At 36.5% G+C, this 25,245-nt stretch overlaps 1 protein-coding gene across 1 annotated transcript in view; it reads left to right on the top strand.

Moving 5' to 3' along the window:
* Window positions 1-25,245, top strand: part of GBE1 (1,4-alpha-glucan branching enzyme 1) — a gene marked incomplete at its 5' end in the record, with an annotated part of 179,229 nt that overhangs the window by 80,567 nt on the left and 73,417 nt on the right. Inside the window, 2 exons of the mRNA XM_082496920.1 lie at window positions 22,597-22,712; window positions 23,008-23,135. Of these exons, the coding sequence (XP_082353046.1) occupies window positions 22,597-22,712; window positions 23,008-23,135 (244 nt within the window). The remainder of the gene's footprint in view (window positions 1-22,596; window positions 22,713-23,007; window positions 23,136-25,245) is intronic.

Here is a 25,245-nt window from a genome sequence, read left to right on the forward strand (position 1 = left end):
TCTGAGACAAATCTCTTCAGCTAGTACAGCTTTCTTTCCTGTACAGTGCTTGTACTAAATCCCTTTCCTTCTGTAGTAGGAAGAACTGTTAAATCTACAGGTACTTAAACATCAAATACAAAGAATGCGTAATTCACTTTGGAATCGAGAGAAACTAATTCTCTGCTGTGAAAGAGATTAAGAAACAATTGCTTTATCAGTTTAGTCTGTCTACATTTCCTTTGAAAGCCAAGACATAAGTAAATTTGTCTCACAGCATTTGCAAGATTATTCTGATATGTCTGGGAAAGGGGACTGTGAATACTTGCTATAACAGAAGGTGGCAAAAGATCTATATCTGTGCAAAAAAAGGATTATATCCATGGTATATTTTAAATACTTTATTTTTAGTAACGTTCATATGAGTAGAGAGTAGCTCCAAGTAGTAGTAAAACTGTTGTAAGGTTAACCTGGGTGTTGCATCTCACACCATAGTGCAACTTAAGAAGATAAAGGTGTGGTTTGTATTGTGGACTTTGAGACAACACTTACTGAGCAGCAGAATTACAGTTTTTTAATCCATATTTGTGTATATGTTGTACAAATGGTGGACTTTTTGGTTAATTGTAAACATCAGCTTAAAAATTTTGCTGTTGAGGTGGTGTCACAGGAGAATAAAACCTCAATTTCAGCAAAATGAGAATTTGGAGGTAAAATAACTGAATAAGTAAAAGACCATTTTCTGCTTAACCTTTATAAAGAAAAGTATTATAAATTCTGCTTTAAAAAAGCAACAAAAACCTGATTTTTAAATGTACTTCCACTTTTATAATTTTGACACGTTTTTCAAAAAAATGGAACTGGGCATTTTTTTTTCCTCAAATATGTTAATATGGTGAATCTTCTTTTCCTTCATTTCCTTCCTCTCCCAGTTGTCCCTGTGTCCATCCCCCCCATCCCCCTCAGCAGCCAACCCAAAAAACAGAACTACAAAGCTTGAGTGAGGATTGCAGTTTATTTTAATAATACTTTTTAACCAACTTTTATATCCTTTGTCTTAGTTCCTATTAAAAATGTGACTTTCCTATTGCGGAATTCATGAAAGGGAATTGCTGTAAGGTAAAAGGGATGCCACAAGCTCTGGACCTGTAGTCTAGCTGGCACTGTCTGGTTAATTCTGTGATAGATTAAGTGCCTTGTCTCTATTGTGATCCTGTTTAAGATAGCTCACTTGAAATACATGTAAACACCCTCCCGTCTTAAGTAAGGGTTCTGCTTGTAATTAATTTAGCATAAGCTGAGTATAACAAATTTTCCTTCCTAAAATCATATTTGAAGATTATTCAGCTACCAAGTTCATTAGAAGTGATGCTGTAGACCCCGGAGACCAGGTGGGATCACAGCTAGAGTAGGTGATTGTGTTTTGATTTAAATTCATTTTTTCACATAGCAAATGTGTCTAAAATACTAATCAGGCAAAACAATTTAAAAAGAATTGAGAACAAGATATTTACCTAGCAAAGATAAGTTGTTGGTTTTTTTTTTTTTTCAAGCACTACATAATTAAAATGTGTAAATGATGCTGCCTTTCTAGGCTTCTTGAGATCAGAGAGTATTGTTTTGATTTTTAAGTCTCTGTATTCCTCTTCTCTCATTAGGCCTTATTAGGTTCTGCACTTCCTTAATCCAATTCTAAGGGGCAATAGAGATATAGTGATATATATTTCTGTGAGCCTTTAGGATTAATGGTAGAAGTAAAACTTGGCAGAAACAATGTGACGCATTAAGTTTTGTGTTAGGTTTATGTTTGTTTTTTTTTTTTTTTTTTTAATACTGTGACCTGTTTTACCTGAGCACTTAGTTCTTGCTCAATCTAGGAGAATAATTTGGCACAAGAGTCAGAGGTTGAATTGCATCCTAGTTTTAATTAAAAAGTTGTGCTTCCTTGAATGCAGCAGTATGATCAACAATAGATTGTTAGTTACAAGGTTCTGGGACCAGCAGACGTTCCTGGTGTCTCTTTTGAGGCCCTGTTTTCAGTGCTTTTTTTAGACTGGATTTTGTGTCCATGGTTTGGTTCTTCTGTGAAAGCACCAAATTATAACTAGTGGGAATCCTTTGGCTCGTCCGTCTACAGGTTTTGTCTTGTTTGTATTTGTTGGTGATACCATGTTTTTGGAATTAAGGCTGTTAAGTAAAGGAAATTAAACTCATTTAAATAAGCCACGTAATGGGAGAAATCTCATTTCTTTAGTCTTTTCTTCCTCCAGTTTTATGAAGTCTCAAGTGATGTCCATGCCAAATGTGCTTTGAAATGCTATAGGTAGGGTTCAGATTATAAACACTTTCCCAGAAGCCACAATTCACATCAGGGCAACAGATGACATGCCGGTCCCCTGCTGCCTAACCAGATGTTCTCTCCAGCTCAGTCTTCTGAACTGTTAGTGGAGCAGCTGATCATAACTCAGTCTCCTTTTTTTCATTTTTTCTTAAAGTGGGTTATAAACTACTGTAATTCAGAAACTACTTCTAGCCCTACCATCAGTACAGCAGAAATAGGGCAGCTGTCAAGTGCCAAAGCGTGTGTTTTAGTTCTGGTTTAGGTGGCCTATCCTCCAGCTGCCCTTGCAGAGTCGTATGGGTCACCTGAAGCTTCTCTTCCCTATCCTGTGGTCCAGCTTCACGCAGTTATCTCAGGTTCTCTCTTGCATCTAAAATGGAACAGTGCACCTATGTTTGGATATTGAGATAATGCCCTTTTCTGCCACCCAGTGGTTAAATCTTACACCAAGAAGTCTATGCATTTTAGGGGGGGGGGGGGGGGGGGGGAGATCCAGTGATGTCAATAGATAGTAATTTACTTCACTTGAGCAGCTGATTCCTTAAAGGCATGTTGATCTTCTAACATCTTCAGCAACCTCTGTTAAGTTCAGTATTTATTTTTTCCTCAAACAGCTCTTCCTTACCTGAATTTGTTTTCCTTTCTTCTGATTGTCAAGTCTCCCAATCTTTAGCTGCCACTGGTGTAATATTATTAATAGGTGGAATGAATTGGGAAATATATCTTTCAGAGATCAGTGTTTGATTAGTATGGGTACCTGTCTGCGTTCATAATTCTCTTAACGTAGCTGTCCAGAGAAATTTTTGGGGCTTAAGTAGCCAACAACTCAATGGTGAGCTCTTCTAAATATCTGTGAAAGTCAACACTTGTTGGCATTATGTGGGAGCATCACCACGGTTTGTGACAGTCTTCAGGAAGAAGTAGATAACACTGCTACTGTACAACACTTGCGCGTTTAGCTTTTTAAATTGATGTAAATTGATGCTTTATGGAGTACTAGGGCATTCAAGATTATTGTTCCTTGCCTACTGCACTTAAGGAAAGTTGGCACATCAGTATCAGTTACGAAATGCAGATAATGTGGTGTGTGTTCTTGTTGTCCATCTCAGGGTTGCTTTATTTACATATGTTTTACGGTGTGCAAAAAGGAGGGTATACTTGACTGCAAACTATTGCTTATTAGTTAACATGCACAAAGTATTGGTAGGATTTAAAAACTGCTATTATACTCATAGCTTCCAGTAAGACATCTGAAGAGTCTCTGCTGGCCAGGCAGGCATCAGTCAGGTGGGAGAAAGGAGGCTGCCCCTACTTGTTGTAACAAACCCTTGATGCTGCTGGGTTATCCTTATTTTCTTTTACAGCTTTGCAGCTATGTTCTTCCTTCTGAATCTTTGAATCTTTGAGCTACTAACAAACCTGTCTTTGCTTGTAACTTTACCTTTCTTACTTTTCATAGCTCTAATCTAAGGACTTTTTCACAGCTTTCTCTCAACTAAGCTAATTTCCTTAGAAGTTTAAGCTATGCAGATTTTGGACATAGTTGATCCCCCAGTCAGGAGGGGAAGGGAAAATTACCAAAGAATTAATGTATTGTATCCAGAAGAGTTGACTTCCCATAGTGTAGGTGTAGTCAGTGAAGAGTTCTCTTCTGCAGCTTCTGAGGATTTAGTCAGGTACAGGTGACGTTCTTCCAGCTGTGCATATGCAGTAGTAATGACATCCACTGGCAGCTCATGTTTATTACGAATGTGTATTCACTGGGGAGATACCTGGTCCATAATTCCAGCTAGATTAAAGATAATGCAGTGGTAGTTGTCAGTGAGGTTGGTTCTCAGTCATTTGTTGGTTTCTTTGGTACATTATTGATTGTAGGGTAACTGCAGTAAGAACAGGGATGTTAGTTGTGTTTCATGATGTAAAACCTTCAGCTGTGCTGATTTTAATTCGTATTTAGAGATCCCCATAATATGCATTGGAATTGGATTTGGCTGGTAAAGGTTGTTTTTTAATGACTTAATGTTTTTAGAAAGCACTGCTCGTGATGTAATAGCGAGATACTATTCCCCCCCCCCCCCCCCCCCAGGCTCATAAATGTAATTATTTTGATTACAGTTTATTTTTAAAGAAAACCTGCCTGCATATGTCCTTAGCATCCTCCTTCCAATAGACTGGACTTTGAGGGTGACTGTAACAAGGCACGAAAGTACTTCATAAAACTTACACCTTAAAGTTCAAGACCTTCCCTGTCTGTGAAAATCTTTGTTTCTTCGTGTTTTCTCCTCCTCTTAGTAACCTTTGTGAATGTTAGTAAGTAAGCGCTTTCAAGTATGGGGACATAGCAGTTAATAAATTGGCTTTCTTGAAGGGAATGAGTACTGGAAGCATTGACAGAAGGGGTGATAGATTGGAACTTACTGCAAGGTAATCAGAATGACTAAAGTAATAGTACCAAAAAAAAATTCCGGCCATGAGCATATGAGTTATAGTATATGCCGTCTAGACCTGCTGTAGAGTTGCTTTAATTTTTTAATTAAACATTCATCTAGAAGCCTAATTGTTTCACCGTGCTGTACTTAGATTGATACAACAGAGTGGGAGGCTTTAAATCCACAGATGCTCTGAAACTCAGAACCTCATGTAAGAATATGCGTAACTTTCTTTGAAGTGTCCAGTTTTCCACATGAACCTCCAACACAGGAATCACAGCTTTGTGTGAAATTTCTTAAATGTAGCTGCTCAAAAAGTGGTATAGTAATAAAGCAATACATTGATACGTGAAGAAAAAGCACACTGAAAAATTGCAGCCAATTGTTCTAAATTTTGTCAGGTAGCATATTTTGAAATACAGAGGTCCACACTTGCAGCCAATTGAATTCAATCATGTCTTGAATAGATACAGCCACTCTTACCTGATGTTGATTATGGTATTTCAATAACGATCTAAAATTAGACGAGATTCAACACACTGCAGAGAATCATTTCTCATCAGTCTAAATACAATAATGATCTTGCATTTAGTAATCCACATTTAAATTGACAACTTTCACAGCATTCTTATGTGATTACTGCAGCACATGTGAGCTGTATCTGTTGTGAATAGAATATTGTGCTGAGGAGAAGGGTGAAGGTTGTATAAATTTGAGATAAGATAGAGGTTATAAAGACAATCTGCAAATGAAATGGGGAATGTTGACTTTCTTCTCATAGAACTTCTTTGGATGAAACCCTAAGGTTGGAGGAAAATTAGGCATGGTACTGTTCATGGCAGGAAAAGAAGATGGGATCATTAAGACAATTGTCTTTTTTTTTTTTTTTTTCTGATGCTAGTGTTTATAAGTTGTATAATGTACAGATCCACTTGAAATCCATTTTTTGAAAGCTCATTGGAGAGAGAAAGAAAATTGATAACAATGGGACAAAACAATTAACCACCGTATCTACAAAGTAGAAAACAATAGACAACCAAAGTGCTGAATGTATTTCCAAGAGTCAGTAGTGTATTTACGGCCAATGGATCAGAAATGATCTTCAGATAATCTTGTTGATCTGTTATATTTCTTTCAGTTTTGAAAGGGATGCCATCTTTTCTTGAGGAATGCCATTTCATGAACTAGCGTAAAGACTAAGTTCCTGTCCCTAGAAGTTGATTGAAACTGAAGATAGAGGCCAGTGCATCTGAGCTGGCCAGCCTGCTGCTTCAGGTGGTGGCTGTCTCTGTCCTACTGAAGTGTTTCCTAGCTGTAGCCCATGGCTGAGATTCAGTTTTGCATGGGACTGTGTTGGTGGTTCTATGCTAAAATTTAGGGAGGATTTATATGGACTCGATCAGCTTTATAATTGATGTTCTCTTTAGGGTTATTTACATGCCAGAATTACTTTGACTTCAGAACTAATGCGTTATTAAGACAAATTTTATTAGAGTTCATACTCATAAAATTATTTGTGAAATTGTGATGAAGATGCAGAAACTGGTTCTACTGTGATCACATTATGGTAGTAATCGATGGACTCAGCAGCTTTTGCTGATTTTTCTTCTAAGTTCTGTTCTGGCTGATATAGTCACAGGACAAGTCTGAAGAACTGAAACAGTGTATCGTGTTAAATATGTCTTAATGAATAAGGAAAACTATTGTATGAAAAACTCTATCCCTGGGAATGGAGCAAATTGTTCTAAACTATGTTTGGAAAAAAAATAGTTCAACTATTTTTATTTTAAAGCATATTACACTAAATTTGCTTGGCTACTTTTTTCCATGTATTTGTTTCAGGTAGTTCCTTGTATAAAAAAAAAAAAAAAAGTAGCTTTATAGAATTCTCTATAGCTTACCATGAGAATTGGAATCAAATGTTTGTCCTGGTTTCTCCCTCTCTCTCTCCTTTTATAAGGAGGCTAACTCCTTACCCAAAATTTTTATTTATCTATATTACAATCCCTTTTAATCTCTTGAAAAAACGGTATAAAGTTGTTTAGAAACAAAATAAATTTATTGCTGTAGAGATGACATTAGTTTAGATAGTTGACACAAACATTTTTGCTAAGTCATTTTTCTATGGTTAACTTAATGAGTTTAGTTGGGAGTGAAGGAAGTAAGTGTACAAGTAATACCAAGTAGACTTTACTCTTCAAGTTCTTTGATCTAATTATTGTGCAGTAAGAGTCCTGTCAAATGTAGTTGGATAGAGGGTAGATACACGTGAACAAGTAAACACAAGAATGAAAAAGCACACCCGTGTAATAAGTCACTGCTATGCACTCTAGTAATTTTCTTAGGAGACGTATCAGTCAGTTCAAACAAAGAGCTGAGAACAAAGTTCTCTGGAGAATTATTAAGTAAAAATATGGGTGTTTTGTATATATAATATAATTAGTCATTGCACTAAGGCTATTTAAGTGAGTGTATATATCTAAGGGCCTCACAATAATGAGGAGGGTGCTCTTTGTTCTTGTTCCATCTTTAGTTTCTTTACGTATCTTAAAGGAAAAGAGAATAAAGTAGTAGCTTTTCTGATTAAACAAACACATTAAATCGCTTCTTCTAGGCTGGTGGAATTTACTTAAACACCATAGAATTTGTCACTGCATGATGTGGAGTGAAGCTATATTCCTTTTACCCTCTCAAAATCAGCATGCAGCGCAGCTAGAACCTGGGGCCTGTGTTTTTAGCCCACACAGCTTCAGAGATTGGCATTATCATTTACTGTTATCTTTAGTTAGCTTTACAGTTACCAGCTTTTTTTTTTTTTTCCCTTGCTGTTATTTAGTAGCATTTTATTAACACTGTAGCACAACTTTGATCAGGGCATGAGATTTTAGAACACATTTTAGCACAGACTTATTATTATTAATATACATAGGTTTTCTAAGACAGTTTTCTAATACAGTAAGTAAAACAGAAATTGGTGTCGTTCAAGGAAAGAATCCATTCACTATTAAACCACAACTGGGAGTAAAATTATCCCTATAAGGACTATTCAGTTGAGATATTTGTTTTGGTCAGTGTTACATTACCATACCTTGACCTTTTGCAAGCAGGTGGCGGCAGTGCTAAATTCTCCCTTGCTTTCCCTCTCCTCCTCTCCTGCAGTAAAAAAAAAAAGGGAAAAAACATTTACATTTTTTGTTTATTATGACACCACATTAGTCAAAATGGTAAATAATTAGAAGAATAATAAATAATGATAAATAGAATTGTTCATGCAAAAGAAATTTTACATATGCTTCATTGCTTCATGTAGCAAGGCTGCCTAAAAGAATGACCTTTTGTGGTTATAAAAGTTTGGCTCATAGCTGTGACTAAACACTATTTAGTCTGGGTTATGTAATTTAGAATTCATGGGCTTCTTTTTAATTTATTTACCTTGAAGTGGATTAAGCTTGGACGTTCAGAAACAAGTGCTTAAATTTGGTGTTTAAATTAAGGAAATAAATAGTATAAGTCCTCAAATTTGTAAACATACAGTTGGTCTTATGGACAGCAAGGGTAGGTGAAATTCCTTTTTTGTTGTTGAAATTTAGCTCTTCTCATTAGATTCCCTAGATACTTTCTATTTTCAAAGAGCTGGAGACTCTTGAGTAATCAGTGAGCCATAAGCTGGAGAAAAACAATAAAATCCCAAAAGGCTTCCACTGCATTTTCTTCACCATCTTCTAGTTTGAGTGTTTAGTGTGTTTTACTCCAGATTTTTAGGCGTTTTTCCCTACGCTCTAATCTGAAATTCTGTATTTCTCTTCCTACAAAATGGAAATAAGTATTTAAACCAAAGCCTAATTCGTACTTGGGGGCTTATGACCGTTTTGGGGTTGATGCTTAAACCCCAAGGATTATTTACAAATGCTTTTTGGAGAAGAAAAAAGAAGTCAACTACAAAACACTAAAATTTACATTAGCAATGTTTTCAGGCTTCCTTTGCCACCAACTTCTTGGATAAAGGCATTGGAAAAGATGAAAATCTACTTTGACTATGTTATAAGAAATTCCAAGGTAATTATTTTGTCATTGGGTTAAGTGGGGAGGAAACTGAAAGTCTATCAGGAAATGGATAAATAGAAACCACGTTAAGCTGGATGTTATTTCCAATGCCTATCCAACATTGGTTAATGAAGCTAACAACTTACAGAAAGCAGTATGAAATAGCATACTTATAAACTAACTGATTACGTACTGGAAAGAATGAATGTTCCACAGGTTGCATCTACAGTTGCTCTTAGCACACCACCATCATCATCCAAATTTGGAAAAACAAAGAAAAGATTTTCTTAGAAAGAAGGTCTTCACCAAGTGCAAGGTGTGAACAACTCGCTTGCCTGTAATGCTGAACTATCAATATATGCAAAGGCAAACTTGTTCAACAGTATTTCAGACAATTTTAGCTTTAGTGTTCTTTGTATTTTATCCTGGCCTAGACAAAAAAGTTTGTTTTTCCACAAGGTTATGAAGTTTCCACTTCAGAATTATATTTTAATCAAAAGTTGCTATCATGCTGCTGCCTCTTAAGCCAGGATCAGTAATAGTCGCACTGTGAAATACGGTCTGAAATATGAGGATACCTATAATAGGAACAGTTGCTTTCATTTTACTTGAAAATCATGGAATTTCATGGAAAAGCCTTACTGTTAAAAATACATATTTATTTTCAGTGTATTAATTATACTGGTAGAGTAATACATTCAAACGGAAATCAGTAATAAGTGGTGTCCCTCAGGGGTCCATACTGGGACCAGTACCATTTAATATCTTGATTAATGACATAGTGGGACTGAGTGCACCCTCAGATATTTTGTGGGTAACACCAAGCTGAGTGGTGCAGTTGATAGGCTGGAGGGATGGGATGCCTTCCAGAGCGACCTTGATAGGCTGGGGGAGTGAGTCTATGTGAACTTCAAGATGTTCAGGAAGGTCAAGTGCAGGGCCCTGCGCCTGAGTTGGGGTAATCCCCAGTATCAGTACAGGCTGGGGGGTGAAATGATTGAGAGCAGCCCTGCTGAGAAGGACGTGGGAGCACTGCTAGATGAAAAATTGCATGTGAACTGGCAGTGCAACCGAGAAAGCCAGCTGTATCCTGGGATGCATAAAAAGAACCAAGTGGGGTGATTCCCCCCACCTACTCTGCTCTCATGAGACCCCACCTGGAGTACTACGTGCAGCTCTGGGGTCCCCAGCACAAGACAGACGTGGACCTGTTACAGTGGGTGCAGAGGAGGGCCACAAGAATGATCAGAGAGATTGAACACCTCTCCTATGAAGGCAGGCTGAGAGTTGAGATTGTTCAGTCAACCTGGAGAAGAGGAGGCTCTGGGGGAGACCTTATTGTGGCCTTTCAATACTTAAAGGGGGCTTAGAAGGAAGACTGTGAGGGACTTTTTACCAAGGCCTGTAGTGATAGGACAAGGGGCAATTTTCTTAAACCAAAAAAGTGTAAATTTAGATTGAACATAAAGAAGAAACTTGTTATGATAAGGGTGGGGAGATACTGAACAGATTGCCCAGAGAAGTTGTGGATGCCCCATCACTGGAAGTGTTCAAGGTCAGGTTGGATGGGGCTTTGAGCAACCTGATCTAGTGAAAGATGTTCCAGCCCCTGTGGCGGGGGGGCTGGAACTAGATAATATGCGTCCCTTCCAACCCAAACCATGCTATGGTTTTGTGATTAATGTACAAGTTCTACTGCACTAATCAGACATCTTTCAGCAATATAACTTGATTTTAAAATGTATCAAAAGATACTGTTGCCTTGTCTTGTGAGTTTCCACTTCTGTGTTGACTTGAAAACCTAAATGCAGTACTCAAAGCTTTCTGGGGCCTTGAGGAGTGTTTTGTTTTTAAACAGCCTTCCAAATAAGGTGTGGATAGTAGTATATGCTTTTTGTAATTTGTATCTAATATAAGGACACTGATTATTCTAACTCTGGCTATTTTCAAGATATTATCTGAGTTTTCCACGTCACAATTTAATTTCAGTGGATTAGTGGGAGTACAACTGAATACATTTTGGCACAGTATCTTTCCCGCATGTCTCTGGTGGAACTTAAAAATTTGGTCGCTACAAAAAGATAGTGGGCACCTTAAAACGTATGTTCAGATAACAAAAGGTTTAAGATAGGTGCTTTTTTTTTTTTTTTTAACAAATAGAGTAATAGATAAAGTATAGCTATGAATCAATACAAAAATTACATTGTAGCTGTTTTTGCCAGAGTTCAAATAATAATCTTGTTACATATTATATACTAAAAAACATTACAGTAACAATCTATTGTAAATGTGCTTATTGTTCTTGTATTAATCTTCATGAAGTACAAATTATATAGCTGAAAATAGTATCTAGCAAGAAATTGAGATCAAAACTAAGTGTCTGAATATAAACTTGTTTTTCAGTTCTCTCACACGAAAAAGCATTTATGAAGCATACAGAAAGCAGTACATTTGGAAGTTCTCAACTCTATTGACACAGCATAAGATGAGCTAATATCTTTAATTATATTCCTGAAGAATGTAACTTTAAACAGTGCAGGAACTTGAGAAATACTGTGCTGTGCTTAAGAATGGATTCCTATTTAATATGAGCCCTGTACTTCAGATCTTCTGTGCTGTTTTGTGCAAATGCAACAGCTTTGCATTTTGTGCTTGCTGAATGATAACAAGGACCGATGCATGTGTAAATCGGTTTTGCCATATCGCTGCTTACCTCTGCCGTCATTTCCCAAATCTCGTGCTAGGGCTGATGTAAGACAATCTTGAGGCTCTCCGAGCCTTCCACTGGAAATCTCCTTTTTCGGTGAATGTAATGATTCATTGAGCTAACTCTTCTGCCCTTCGACAGTCTTGTCACATAACTGAACAATGCTGGAAAGAACATTTTGGACTGTATCTGGAGCAATTGTTTATGCTGAAGATAAAATCTGGAAGTGTGAGAGGAAGTAATCTAAGCTTTGTGTTGGCTAATATTACTATAAAGAGTGAACTTTCCTTACTCCCTGCTTCCCCACGGGAGGAAATCAGTAAATTACCCTTCAGGATATGGAGTCAGTATCTCAGAAGCTTGGTGTGATGTCTGTTCTGTATGATGACTGAGAACTAATTGTATCCGTCTTCATTTTTTTTTCCCCTCCTTTTACAGATTTGGCATTGATACCAACGGTCTAGTTAGTAGGAAGGGAAGGATAGACTTTGGGTCAGTAAAATACAGACAGGCAGCTGAGTCCAGTATGCTAGTTTCTGAGAGACTTAAGTAAAAGGATATTTAGATAATATCTTCTTTGAAGTAGAAGTCCTAGGATGGTAAAATGCAAAAGTCTCCCCCTTTTCAGGCTTTACTATGTGATAATAGCTATTCCTTATGAGGTTGGTTTTGCTATGTTAAAAATAACAAAACAACTAGCTGACACAGTTCATTGCTTGAGGATTAATGTTTTGATTTTGGATTTTCAAGGTATTTACCTATTAAAAAAAAAAGGGGGGGAATCTATAATAGCATATGGACACTGAATGGTAGATTGGTAAGGTTTTGTTAGTGTGCTTTGGTATATATGAACTTGAGTCTTGCTGTTACCACCATAGTGACTATGGTTCACTGTGATTTGCACACAGACTTCTCAATCATCAGTGCACTTAACTTTTGGAAAACCAGATATTTGATGTTACATTTATATTGATACTGGAATTTTCTCAAGGGCAGAGATCTGGTCATCTTGCTTCAACTTCTTTAATGCTTTTCCTTAGGAATTTTCAGAATGTTCTCTTTTATGAAGAACTTTATTTCTCTGCTTCCTGAAATCCTGTTGATATTCATTAGCATTAGAAAAACCCAAACTTCTACCTGAATGCAGACTGTTTTAATTTGAATTTTCACCTGGAAGGTACAGGCATAATAGTAATGCTTTAAATATTTTGTGTGTGTGTTTGTTTTTAGGCTGGCATTCTTACACTCTGTGTTTACCTCCGGCAAGGGGAAAGGCTAGCGCTTTGTCAGCTGTAGCTTTGGTTTCTGCATGTTTGAGGGAGGGAGCGTGCTCAAAATCCTGCCTTGACTTGGATGGAGGTGACAGCAGCGTTTCTCAGCTGTGGCTAAACTGCATGGTTGCAGGAGACAACCATGTTTGTTTGGTTCTTTAGACAGAAGGCTGCGAGCTGTTGGTCAGGTGGGAAACGCTGAGGGAAAGGCAGTGACCACTTCTTCAGTGTCCCTTTGATGCGACTTGAGAGTCTCAATTTGGGAACTAGCATTTTAAAGTAATAAATGAAATTAGATTTATATAAAACACTGTTTCAGTCTTTTAACAAGGGGGTTTTGAGAAGGTAGAGCTTAAAAATGTTAACGATTTGCCAGATATTAAATATTTTGTCACTGCTAATGGATTGAATTGATTGTGAGTATAATTTTGGTTTCCTATATAGAGGATATAGAAAGTCAAGGATAATTATTTTCTATTATACGTCTGTATAATAGCATACTATTTCAGGGGAGAAAAAACAGCTCACAACAAACTAGTTCAATATCTCTTGAAGTTTGATTCTTTACCAGTTCCCTTTTTAACTCTGGTGCTGTTTTCTGGGGAAAGTTCAGGACAGTGGTCTGTTTAAGACCGTGAGTCACCAGATATGTAATAGTTGACTATTTCTACACTGCCTTTAGGCTTAATTTGAAAGGAAACCCAGTGTTGAGCAGTAAACTACTCTGAAATGTTTGAGATCTCAGTTCAATTATGGAAGTCATGAATTGCATTAGATTGTATGCAAACTCCTGATGGTACTTTTTAAAAATGTTGTGATTTAGTTGTGTGTCGCTGAACAACAAATGTTTTTTTATAATTTGCAGGATTAATTATGTAACTAAATAAATTTAATATTTGCTAAGAAGTTGATTTTGGGAGAAAAGAATTTTAAACGTTCTCAAATATTTTTATTAGTGTATAATTTACTTGGGTAGAACATGAGTGGTACGAGTACTGATGTTATCCAAATCATAGCTGAAATCCATGTGTCAGCAATTTAAAGGGTTTTGTGATTTTTATTCTTGAGACATTCTCTATTTTAAAATGTGTGTGTCGTGGAGGCTCTGTTAAAACTGCAGGTAATTGTCTTCAGTCCTTTTTTTTTTTCTATTTACTTAAGGAAGCCCTCTGAGCAAAAAGCATCAAGAATATTAAATTTCATTACAATAAGTACATATCTGCTTTGCCTCCAAGGCTGTTCTTATATTCACATTTTGCAGGACATAACCTTTACTGAGTAATACTTGAGTTATTGCTTCCATTTTTATTGCGAATAACTGAATGCTTTATTTGATATTATTTAGTTTACTCTTATCGGGTGCAGATAGGACTAGCCTGACGAATTCAGGTCTAGGTCACTGTGCTGCTTACTATATAGAATAAACCTGTAAATAGTCCATAGTTCACCTGAGGAGAAAATTTGTCTTTTTGTGCAAATGGCATTTCGGCAAATTCATGTGAAAATATTCATAAACATGTTCAATTCATTGGCAAAATACAATAGAGATACTTAATTAACCTACTAAATTAAAATGGTGGATCTTTCCACAACATTGAATCAAACTTCTAAGCACTTGAAAATGGGGAAATTCAGAGGAGAAAACAACTTCCTGACCCACGCATCAAAATCTTGCTTTTTGCTGGCTTGAGTTCAGGTCTGATACGTGCCAAAGAAAACTTGTGGTTTTGTGGGCAAAGGTTTTTAACAGTTACAGATAGCTGTCACTTATTCTTGGTGTGTTCACGTGTCTGTGTGGATGGTAGGTATAGCTTTTCTGGTCTGGAATTAGATGGGCAGATGATCAGTATTCGGTGCTTGGAGTGGAGCTTGTACAGTGCGTGACTAGGGCTGCTCTTACTCGCCTTCACGGGTGCTTGAGAGGCATCAGCTGCTGGGGACACACGGCAGTGTGTCCCTGGCGTCAGTTATAGGGACTTTGGGAGAACCTGCAAGAAGGAGAAATAGTTAGCCTCTATTTCTTTTCTTTTTTTTTTTTTTTTTTTTTTTCCCCTAGACAAAATGTTAGACTATCCATCACTGTTTACTTAGCACATGTTCAGTCACCCTAATTTAACTGTCTATTGTGCCAGTAGCTCCTGAAGGACCTTACTGTACAGTGCTGCTTTGTGCCAGCAGATGAAGGAGAATTTTGAGGTGAAAAAAATAATATATTTTCTTGGGGACTTCAGAACTACTGCTGGTACTTGAATAAAGGATGTGCCTATTTCTAAGAAATCATTTTCCCTAAGTAATTACTGAATGTGAATCAAGTCTAATAAATGCATATTGCTGTTATATTGCGTACAGCATAGTGAATGAAAATGCTTTCTCCCTGCATAACACTGGACTTAAGGGGATCAGTATTAATGCTTTCAGAAGGGGTATTGTCTGGTGTGGCACTCTAGAATTCAGATTTTAACCAAAATGGAAAATCCTCTGCAGCTTCAAAGCTGCTTTCTACTCTTAAAAAATGAAAAGCTATAGTTAAATGAAATATTTTAAACTGTAATTAATTTGGGAAAACTATTTTGGTTATTTTATTTTGATTTTTTTTATCAGTTAGTACTTGATATTTATTCACTTTTCATTCTCAGAATATCAATGGATGTCACAAAAATTTTGCTATAATAACCAGTGTTACGCTTATTAGAATTTTTAAATTAAAAAGTATGAAAATATATATGTGCCAGTGGCTTCTGCAGAATTGGAGTTTTGCCCATGAAGAGGGGTAGTGTAGAAATAATCATGCAATCTTATATGCAGTTAATTTACCAGTATTAACTTTTATGTTGCCTGATAGAAACTGGTACGATTTAGTTTGTGAAAGGATTTCAGATCTTCACTGAACAAATGCTTCCAAATTTCTTTCACTTTGACTTCTCCTGACTTTTTTGTAATACTACTTAAATAATTAAGCACCGTTTTCCTGAAGACTGGCCTTGAAATCCTGAAATACCTCTGAGCTTTTCCATTTTAATTCAGGGAACGGGATGTTAATACTTAAGCAAAGATGTCTTCTGCAGCAGGTATTGATAAAAGTATCCATTATTTTTAACTGTTATAGGAAACTTGTAATCTTTCAGTGACTTATTTGCTATAGTCTTGTAATATGTAATATCATTGGCTTTCTAATTATGATGACATAAATTCTCAATTTCTGTGGCAAAGAATAAAACCTTCAGTTTTAGATGTGTGTGTTTGCTATTCATTTACAAATGCAAGATTCCAGTGTGTTTCTCCAGCACAGATTTCTAAATAACAGAGGGTCTCAACCGCCTTTTATTTCTTACTGCTTATGACAATGACAGGGAGGCACTAGTTATCTGTTGGGTTTTATTTTTAGCATTTTTACCTCTTATACAGCCCAACTTAATGGAATAATATCCTATAATAATATAGAAAGCAATTTTTTCTATCACTGTATCCTATTTGTAAAAACATGCAAAACAGCTGAGAGCAAGTGGCTGTGGTGAAAGGTCTCTCATTCCTACAGCCATCCATCTTTCATTTTAATTTGATATGGTTCTTTCAATGTAGTAGTCGTGAGAAGTACATGCCTGAAAACTGTTGTGTTCAAGATGACCTAATATTATCCTGGAATATGGAAAGATAGAATCTTAACTTCCTTAAGGACACAAGTGGCTTACCCACATCTGGTGATGTTAGTATCTACCTTCTCTTGTCTATTTTCTTGTTTCTTAGAAAGCGGTGAGATTGTTTAATCTCAAGCCATTTGGAAGCTTCACTCTTCTGGGAATCAGCTGCATAATGGCAACTGATGTAGTTGGGAAAGCTGCTTAAGCAGTTTATCAGAAGTTCAGCTCCTACTAGGAAAACTGGTATCAGTGACCATTAATAGCTTTAAGCACCCTTTTTGTTGAAAACAAAAGGAAAGCAAAACGCACTGATGTTTTGTGTTTCAGTACTTCCCAGTGGAAATTTCTGTCTGGCTTAGTGATGCCAATCACTACATGTCTGAAGGTTTCATAGACATTGACCTGAACAAGTGCTGGGTTTTGCTGTCACCGCTGCTCTTCTCACAGCTGGTAGACTTAATGTTGGGATTGATACCCAAATACCTGACCAGAAACAGACTGAGAGGGACTGTTAACAGGTCCCACCCACTTTGTGTGACAGTTTGTCACCTCGCTGTGACAATATAAATCAGGAATGACATGTCATCCTGTAGGTCCTTGCTTTAAGTCTGTTAGGACTGGTTAGCGTTTTTCATTGCCTCTTCTGCTAGCAAAATATTCCTGAGAGCCACAGTATTGGCTGTGAATACAGGAAACTTAAGTACAAAAGTTTTTCACCATCCCAAGATCATACTGAGACCCCATCTGAACTAGTCATCTAGTTTTCAGTCTTTCTTAATAAGGCCCACATCCCCTTCTGGCCTCAGGGTAGACTCTGTACTTCAGACCAGTTTAGAACAGTTGCTGTGTTCTGGTGCAGACTGCTGCTCTTTGAGATTCAGTAGGAGGGTCTTTATCTAGGAGAGACACAAATGAGTTAATGTTTGGCAGGTCACGTGATCTAGCACTGCTTCAGAGGGATGTTGTCACTGTGCCTCCTGAGGTTAAGACTTGGTATGCTTTCAAATGCTTGCCTTTTAGTAGTAAGCTTTGCTTGTCTTTGCTGACTTCAGGTATGTTGTGGGGTTATTTATTCAATTACTGCCTTATAGTTCAGATTTTTTCACGTGTCCTTAACGTAGGTCTTTCTTCCCTTACTGATGTCAGAGTACTGTTCACTCATGCATGAACTTGAGCAGGCAAATAATTTAAAAGTTTTTATTGAATAACAATTCTGTTTTGCCAAAACCTTTCATCCGCTTGCAGTGACCTATGTGCCGCTGCCTTCAATTCTGGGTCCTCTTTGTTCCATGGTTGGGTACCGAGAGCTTGCAACGCCAATCAGGATTTCCTAAGTGAGGACTTTTTGTTTGATGTAAGGAGAGGTGGCCGTGAAATTCGTAGATTGAGCTGTCTCATTGGCGATTGAACCTTTTTTAATGTTTTCGGTGTCATACTGGACCTTAAGGAAAGATAAAACTCTTGAGATCTGTAATGCACCGTTACTTGTGTTATTTAATGCTTTTTTATTTGAAATGTCATTTAAAAGATAAAGCTGCTTTGCAGATCAAAGATCAAGGTTACAAGTCTTTTGTTTGGCGCTGTCAACATCTTTGCTGTATCTCGCTTTATAAATTGTGTACCTTCCGTGTTATGAATTCTATACAGGTAGCAAAGCAAACATAATCTAGTCAAGTGAAAGAGAAAGGTCATGGTATGGATCCATTTCTCTTTAAAACAAACAAAACCTCACAATGCAGAGAACAGAAGTAAAGTGATAAACAATTGTAAGCAGTAAGTGGGGAAGGAGAAGGCAGTGTGTAGTAATTAAGATATTTGATAAATTTGAGAAAAAAGCTTAGGGACCTAGATCTAAAGGTAAGATTTATTTTAAATGCATTGTTGTCAGGTGAAAAATGTGGCGATTTCTATCATTGATATGGCTGAAAGAGATATAGGTCAATCTTTTATGATGCAAGCTGCCTGTTAAGGAAGTCTTGAGCCAGTAGCAGTGGGAGACTTCCAAGAACTGGGGACTATCCCCATTAGCTTGCCCAGGAAAGTGCAGTTATGATCCATGCAGTATGGTAACAGCTTTCCAAGCTTAGTATGAGTAAAGATCTACTGCTGTTGATGAGTGTTAATTTCAAGCCTCATCCATGTAAAAGGTTGTGATGGACAAGAAGTAGAGACTTTACAACTTAAGCATCTAACCTGTAGGTTCTCTCTTGGCCCCCCAGATCACCTTCACAGTGCAACAGCTTGAGCTGCTTCACCAAAGGGATCATGACCACACTGATCATATTTTGGGTTGGTTGCTTATGGTGGGGATGTTAAAAAATCAATTTCATCGTATTAGTTTATTTTACTAATACCCAAAATGATGTGGCACTGTAGGGAATGGTTTGAGAGTGCTGCAAGAATGTTGCAGATGTTCTGAAAACTTTTACTAGCTGAATTCTTCTGCAACTGGAAGTTGGAGTGTGGAGAGGACTCTGTCCTCAGGATTTTTGTCAGTTGTCTTCTGCTTATTTTAAAATAAAGATCTCAGTGCATGTTAAACTGAAAGCTTTAGTCTACTGTAACTTCTCTATTATTATCTTTAGCAATCCACTGGTGGAATTTAAGCCGATCAGCTGCTGAAATGTTTGGGGAAAAGTAATATTTTAGCAAGTCAGTACTATTAAGTGTTAAGTTAATTAAACATGAATTATTGAAAATGGGTAAATAATCATAAAAGTCTGGATTCTTATAAGGTCAGCAGTTCCACACATTTTCTGTAATACATAATAATAAATGCAGTTTCTGAGTGTCAACATTAATGTGGCTCAAGAATTGCAGCTTCAAACTGTTTTAGGTACAGCCAATATTTTTTTTTTTGTCCATAGTGATAAAATTAACTGGTTTAAATGCATTATTAGCTTGCATCTAAATATTTCATGTTCATCATGGGTTGGAATTTAGAATTTGTATGGTAAATCATTATTTTTCTCTTTTATTAGTACAGGAGGGAAAAAAAAAAGTAAATAACAAATGTGACTTGTAAGCAATGTCACAGGTTTTCTGTTGACTTAGTGTAGGAAAGTTGTTAAATTTCTCATCACCTTGTGAAACCAGGTCATCTAGCTAGATACGTTCATTTCACTACTTCAACTGAGAAATCTGTTTTTAATGTGTGAGCTATTGGCCCCAAGGGGGAGAAAAAACCAGCAAGACTTCTCTGCAAAGACCTTTGTTTTGAATGATGTCTGAGTGAATCCTGAATTATTTAATTTCTTACAGTGTAAATCATTCTGTTCCTTAATGATAATACAGCATATATTTTCCTCTCTTAGATCATGCATGCAATGAAAGAACTTTCTCAATTTTATGATATGCAAAAGTGTGAGAGACTGTTAGGATATAATTTAAGATAAGGCTTTTGCCCGAAAGAAATTGCATTCCTAATGAATGCTATCCTGTTTCTTCATGAATGCTATCCTGTAAAACTATGAGAATGTACTTCTTTTAGAAATGTTCCTGAGTTATTGCTTATATGGTGGATGTATTTCAATTATGCTATGATTTTGGTCTCTTCTGGCATTCTGCAAAGTTATTTGTTACTGCTGTCAACTTCTATTTCTAATGCTGCTGCTCCCATAAACAAATTGACTTGGATGAAATCATTAACCTCTGTATGGTTTGTGTGATTTGCATGTTCCAAAAAACCTGGTGTTCTGGCTCGTGTTTTGGAGCTGTGTAGTTATCTCTCTAAAAGTCAATGTGGTTGCTAGTATTTGACATCATTCCTAGAAATTATACTAAAACTGAATTTTTCCAACTTTTGACTAGAATCAGAGTTAATATGTTTGTTTATTTTTTTATTTACAATTTTCTCTCCCATGTGCAATCAGATGGTTGGAAAACATCTGCTGCTCCTACTCAGGTTTTTGAGCTCATCAATTTGCTAGCTAACCTTTTGGTTCCACAAATTCATCTTGTTTGTTCTTATTTGTAGTCACTTTTTCATGTAAAAGTCATTACAGTTTATTTTCATACTGGTTCTCCATCTTTGGAAAAAGATCAATATTCACTGCCAACAATGGTGGAAAAAAATACATTTGTTATCCGTCTTGAGACTTCTGTGTATGTTTTTACAAATCTACAAAACCTCTTCACCATCTTAAGAACTTTAAGGTTATGAAGTCAAGCAGTCTGTAATGAGGAGAAATAAGTTTGGCTGGTGCTTGTAGCAATTAATCTACTCTTTGTGCATGCATTATCTTAATTCCGTGAGAGGGAGTATTTTTATTGCAATGCAGTGACTGCTTTGACTTTGCTCACAGTGTTTAGCTCTCAGCAAATAGCTTTCTGCAAATTTGATGCTGGGTCAGAAAAAGACAAAGCAAGCATTTGCACCAAGTTGTATTTTTATGTGACCAGCTTGCTGGTTCATAGGACTTTTGATATCTTTCTATTCCTTTCAATATCAGAGCGTTCTGTCTCTAGCATTCATTCATTGTAAATCATCTCAGCTAAGAAATAATAAATATATAAAGGGTTCTGTGGGCAAGCTCCTGAGGATCTTCCTAGTATAGTGTTATCTTGTGAATTGGGTGATTTGGGGCGGGAAGTGGAGGGAACACAGGGATGGAACAAAAAATCTTGTCATGTAATGCATGACCAAAAAAGGTATTGAACTGAGGCAATACGTTGATTTGCATTTCCTAAATTTGGAGGCTTTGATTTGGTAATATTTTTTCTTTATATGCACAGGTGTATGTTTGTGCAGTACATGCAAAGAAAGGAGAAATATTGTAATTTTATTGAAGTAAATAAGAATTTGCTATTCGATGAGGTTGGGATTTTACCAGTTTTGTAGTGTTTCCACAGCCTTTTCATGTAATACCACTAACTCCAGATTTAAAGCACCCTTCATGCAAGGAAGTTTTTTGGAGAGAGGAAGGTAGGGACATTTGTTTTGTCAAAATGGAGTTTGTTCCTGTGTCATAATTGCCTCATGAGTCTACTGCCTCCAACATCTGTTAAATAAAGTGTAATCTAGAAAGGGTCTCCTTCGTTCTCTTATGCCACCTATATGCATAGGTAAACTGTGATGCTGACTAATGTGCTTGGGGTACCCTTCCATCTCCCCCACCAGAGGGTGGTGGGAGAGACCCCGTGTGCTGCTGTGTATCTTGCACTCTTCTGTGAACAGAAACTCAGTAGTAAGTGAGGTTGTAGTTGTGCTATGTTGGGAAACTGATTATAGAGAAATCGTAACATTGGCAGGTATTGAAGATGTGGGCAAAAGTTTCACTACCTCATGTGAGGCTGATTGAGATGGGCAAGGTCTTTGGAGACATATCTTGCAGGAGATGCATCTGAGGCAGCCCGTGCCGGGGGTGGCAGAGGAGGGTGAACAGTAGAAACAAGATATGGGGATCTTTGAAGCTACTGAGACCATTGTCCTGGGAGAGGAGATGATAAATAGTGGGGAAAATGTTCCTGAAGCTACGTCATTCTTTGGTACAAATTTTGTTCGCAAACACCTCTGCATGCTTACTCACTTTGGAACCTCTTTTATATTTTTGATTTTGTGTCCGTGCCTCATTTGTTTGTGTGTTATAGCCCATTCCTGTTCTGAATTTCGAAAAATATCTCCTCAACTTCCATAAGTTGCTTTACTCCTTAAATGTGTAAGTTTACAACACAGTAGGTGATTTGGTAATGTACTGTTGACATGTGATTTGTAAATAATTGGGGGCAGGGATGACAGCTTTTCAACTTTTATTATGCCTAGAAATTGCTGTAAACCTGTAAAATCTTGGGGGTGAAATCTTATCTATTATAATTTTCTTTCCATTCCTATAAGATCTTTTCCCACAGAGTATAAACATCTTTAGAGAGGAAGTACAGGAAAGTACAGTGGGAAGTATGGGTATTAAAATGTAATATGGGTGTTCAAACACTAACCTATTTAGATGTCTGTATAGATAGTTGATATTTTTTCCTAAGCCCCCATCTGCAATCTTAAAATTATGTGCAGTAAAAGGCAAAGATTTAAGGAAGACAAACTTTTTAGGAAAAGGCTGATTTAAAACAGAGAAGAAGTCATTAAAATGCTAAAATATACAGTACAAGTACCTTATATGCAAGTGGGGAACATGGTATAAGGAACTCTAGTCGATCCCAAGGTTTCTAAAGCTTATAAAATATGTTATTTCAGCTGGGAAGTTTTGAGATTCCTTCTGTCTAATTTGAGAATGTGGATCGAAGACTATCGCTTTGACGGTTTCCGATTTGATGGTGTTACATCTATGTTGTATCACCATCATGGCATTGGTAAGTAATTTAATTAACTCTAATCTGAGCAATCCTGTTGCAGTTCTGTTGCTGTGGAAATAGTGCTGTAAAAGTTAACTGAGTGCTCCAAGAATTCCAGATTTGCTAATACCTTGACGTGCTGCTATAGGGATAGATCTGAAGTTGTGAATAAATTTGGTGCTTATGAAATTGTGTATTACAAAATCTCTTTGGGCTTTTTGTGTGTGTTTTCTGTGGTGGTTTTTTTTTGTTTGTTTTCTGTTTGTTTTGTTTTTAAAGCGACTGTGGCCTTTAAAACTTCCTGTCTTATTAGGCACAGGATTCAGTGGAGATTACCATGAATATTTTGGCCTACATGTGGATGAAGATGCTTTGTGTTATCTAATGCTGGCCAACCACATGATTAATTTCTTGCATCCAGAATGCATAACCATAGCAGAGGTAAGATCAGGATTTGTCATCCTTAACGACATTAATATTGATCAGTTTGCTTTAGGATGTGAATTTCCTGTTAATTGTCAAGTCACACTTCAAGTACTCAAGGAGTGACAGGAGCTGAAAAATATTAATTAGTGGACAGACGTTGCCTTGTCAGGAAAAACAAATGGAATATCTACTTTGGGAATTTTCTCTGCATTAATGGGTCATTAATTAATGTGGGGATTTCTTTTTTTTCTTCATCTCCTTGAACCTGTAATTAGATTGTTTTTTATTATTTATTACTTTTGCATGATTGCCATTTGTCACTCATGATTCCTGGTACTAAAGTTTAACAGCCCTTGTGTGGTTTTGCATATTTTGAATTATATTGGCATAATTGACAATTCCTCTCCAAAATAAACGTGATAAATTTATAAATGTTGCATGTGTATGCTAAATTAAATTTAGTATTAAGTTTCTGCTGGTTTCTGAGGGAGTAAATAGGCTATATCGCTTGAGTTGATTGAGATCAATTAAACTTTTTGGACTGAAAAACACTATTGTTGGCACATGGCATTTTTAATAGTATAAAACACCGGAGCATTAAAGTTCTATGAATTGGTACGTTTTCACTGATATTTTCTCTTTATTTAAAAAATAAAAGTAAACCTTGAGTGTTTTTCTGTTATATTTAAATAATTATTTTCATTTAAAAGAAAAGGTTGCATCTATCTGATATCATTAGTGACTACACAGATTTCTAATAAAACTTTTTGTATTGCTTAAGAGTTACCCTAGCTATCTTCAGAAAATAAAATACTGCTTAACTTCATTTCTTATTTATGGCAAAGTTTTATATTATAGACAGCCACTGCTGAAAGCTTAATGACAAGCCGTCAAAAACAGCATCTGATGAACAATAGCTAGTAAATGTGAGATGGCTTCATTGAGCTGTAGGTTTATTTGAAGTGAAATTTGTTCATTTCCCAGGTAGTCTTAGATTATAAGCTTTCCTGCCGATGAAATTCTGAGTTCAGTCTGCTTGTATAACCTGCTTAAGAGTTCTTTTTATAATAAGATGTATCATATTAAAAAAGCAGTTTCTCTTGCTTGAGTTGAAAACTGCTTCTGTTTCAATACATCATTTTTCTGCCTGGGGGAGTCACTACGCAAAACATAGAATTGATCAATGTGCTGCATGGTTAAAGGAGAATTTCAGAATGAGAAACTATTGACATAATTGAAAATTACAAAAGGCAATGAGGAATGTCTGCTTGCCTGTAATGATGGTGGAATGAGTGCCACATGAGAAACATGGTTTTGTCTAGCCATAACTAATCATAATATGTTCCTTAAATTTTTAACTGATATTTTTTACAGCTTTTTAATATGCTGTACATTCACTGTCTTAGTAATTTCTAAGTTTTTAGGTATTACTGACTATATGCTTATTTTTCATTTTGGCTTTCTAAATAAAGCTGTGATTAAAGTTTTGCATAATGAGAAGAAAAAATGTTAAGTAAAATTACATCATGCAGGAAGCATTATAAAAACAAACAGACAAAAAAAAAACCTACTGCTGTGTTTTGGGTTTTGTTTTGTGGTTTGTTTTTTTTGGTTTTGTTTTGTTTTTTTATATGCAGCTTATTTCAAACTAGGGTCTGAACAAATGCTTAGGCATTGGCTGTTTACATGTAGTGGAAAATATACTGCACAAACTAACACTGAATTTTTTTTTTTTAGTATTCAGGTAAAATCTATAGCTATAGAGATATAAATAATGCTAAGTTTGGAATTTTACTTCCCAAAAATTTGGCTTTCAAAATTGTGATTTAAGTAGATGGGAGCCACTTAAATCTCAGACTCAGACCTTGTCCAGATAGGCATCATAGCATCACAGAAAGGCTTCTCTTTCAGATCATCTTGTCCTGCATAAAACTTGGAGACAGTTAATCTGCTTTTATCCTTTCTGACTGATTCAGGAGAGCTGTTGAACTTCCTTTTATAAAATCTAAAAGTTTGGAAAGAATTTCCACTTCGTTATTCGGTATTGACAGCATGCGGAATGCGGGTGCGTTTTTCTGTGTGATCTGATGACTGCCGAGTCGTCATCCCCTCCTCGGTTCTGGCT

The sequence above is a fragment of the Vanellus vanellus genome (genome assembly GCF_965231255.1).
Source record: "Vanellus vanellus genome assembly, chromosome: 1".
Lineage (NCBI taxonomy): Eukaryota > Metazoa > Chordata > Aves > Charadriiformes > Charadriidae > Vanellus > Vanellus vanellus.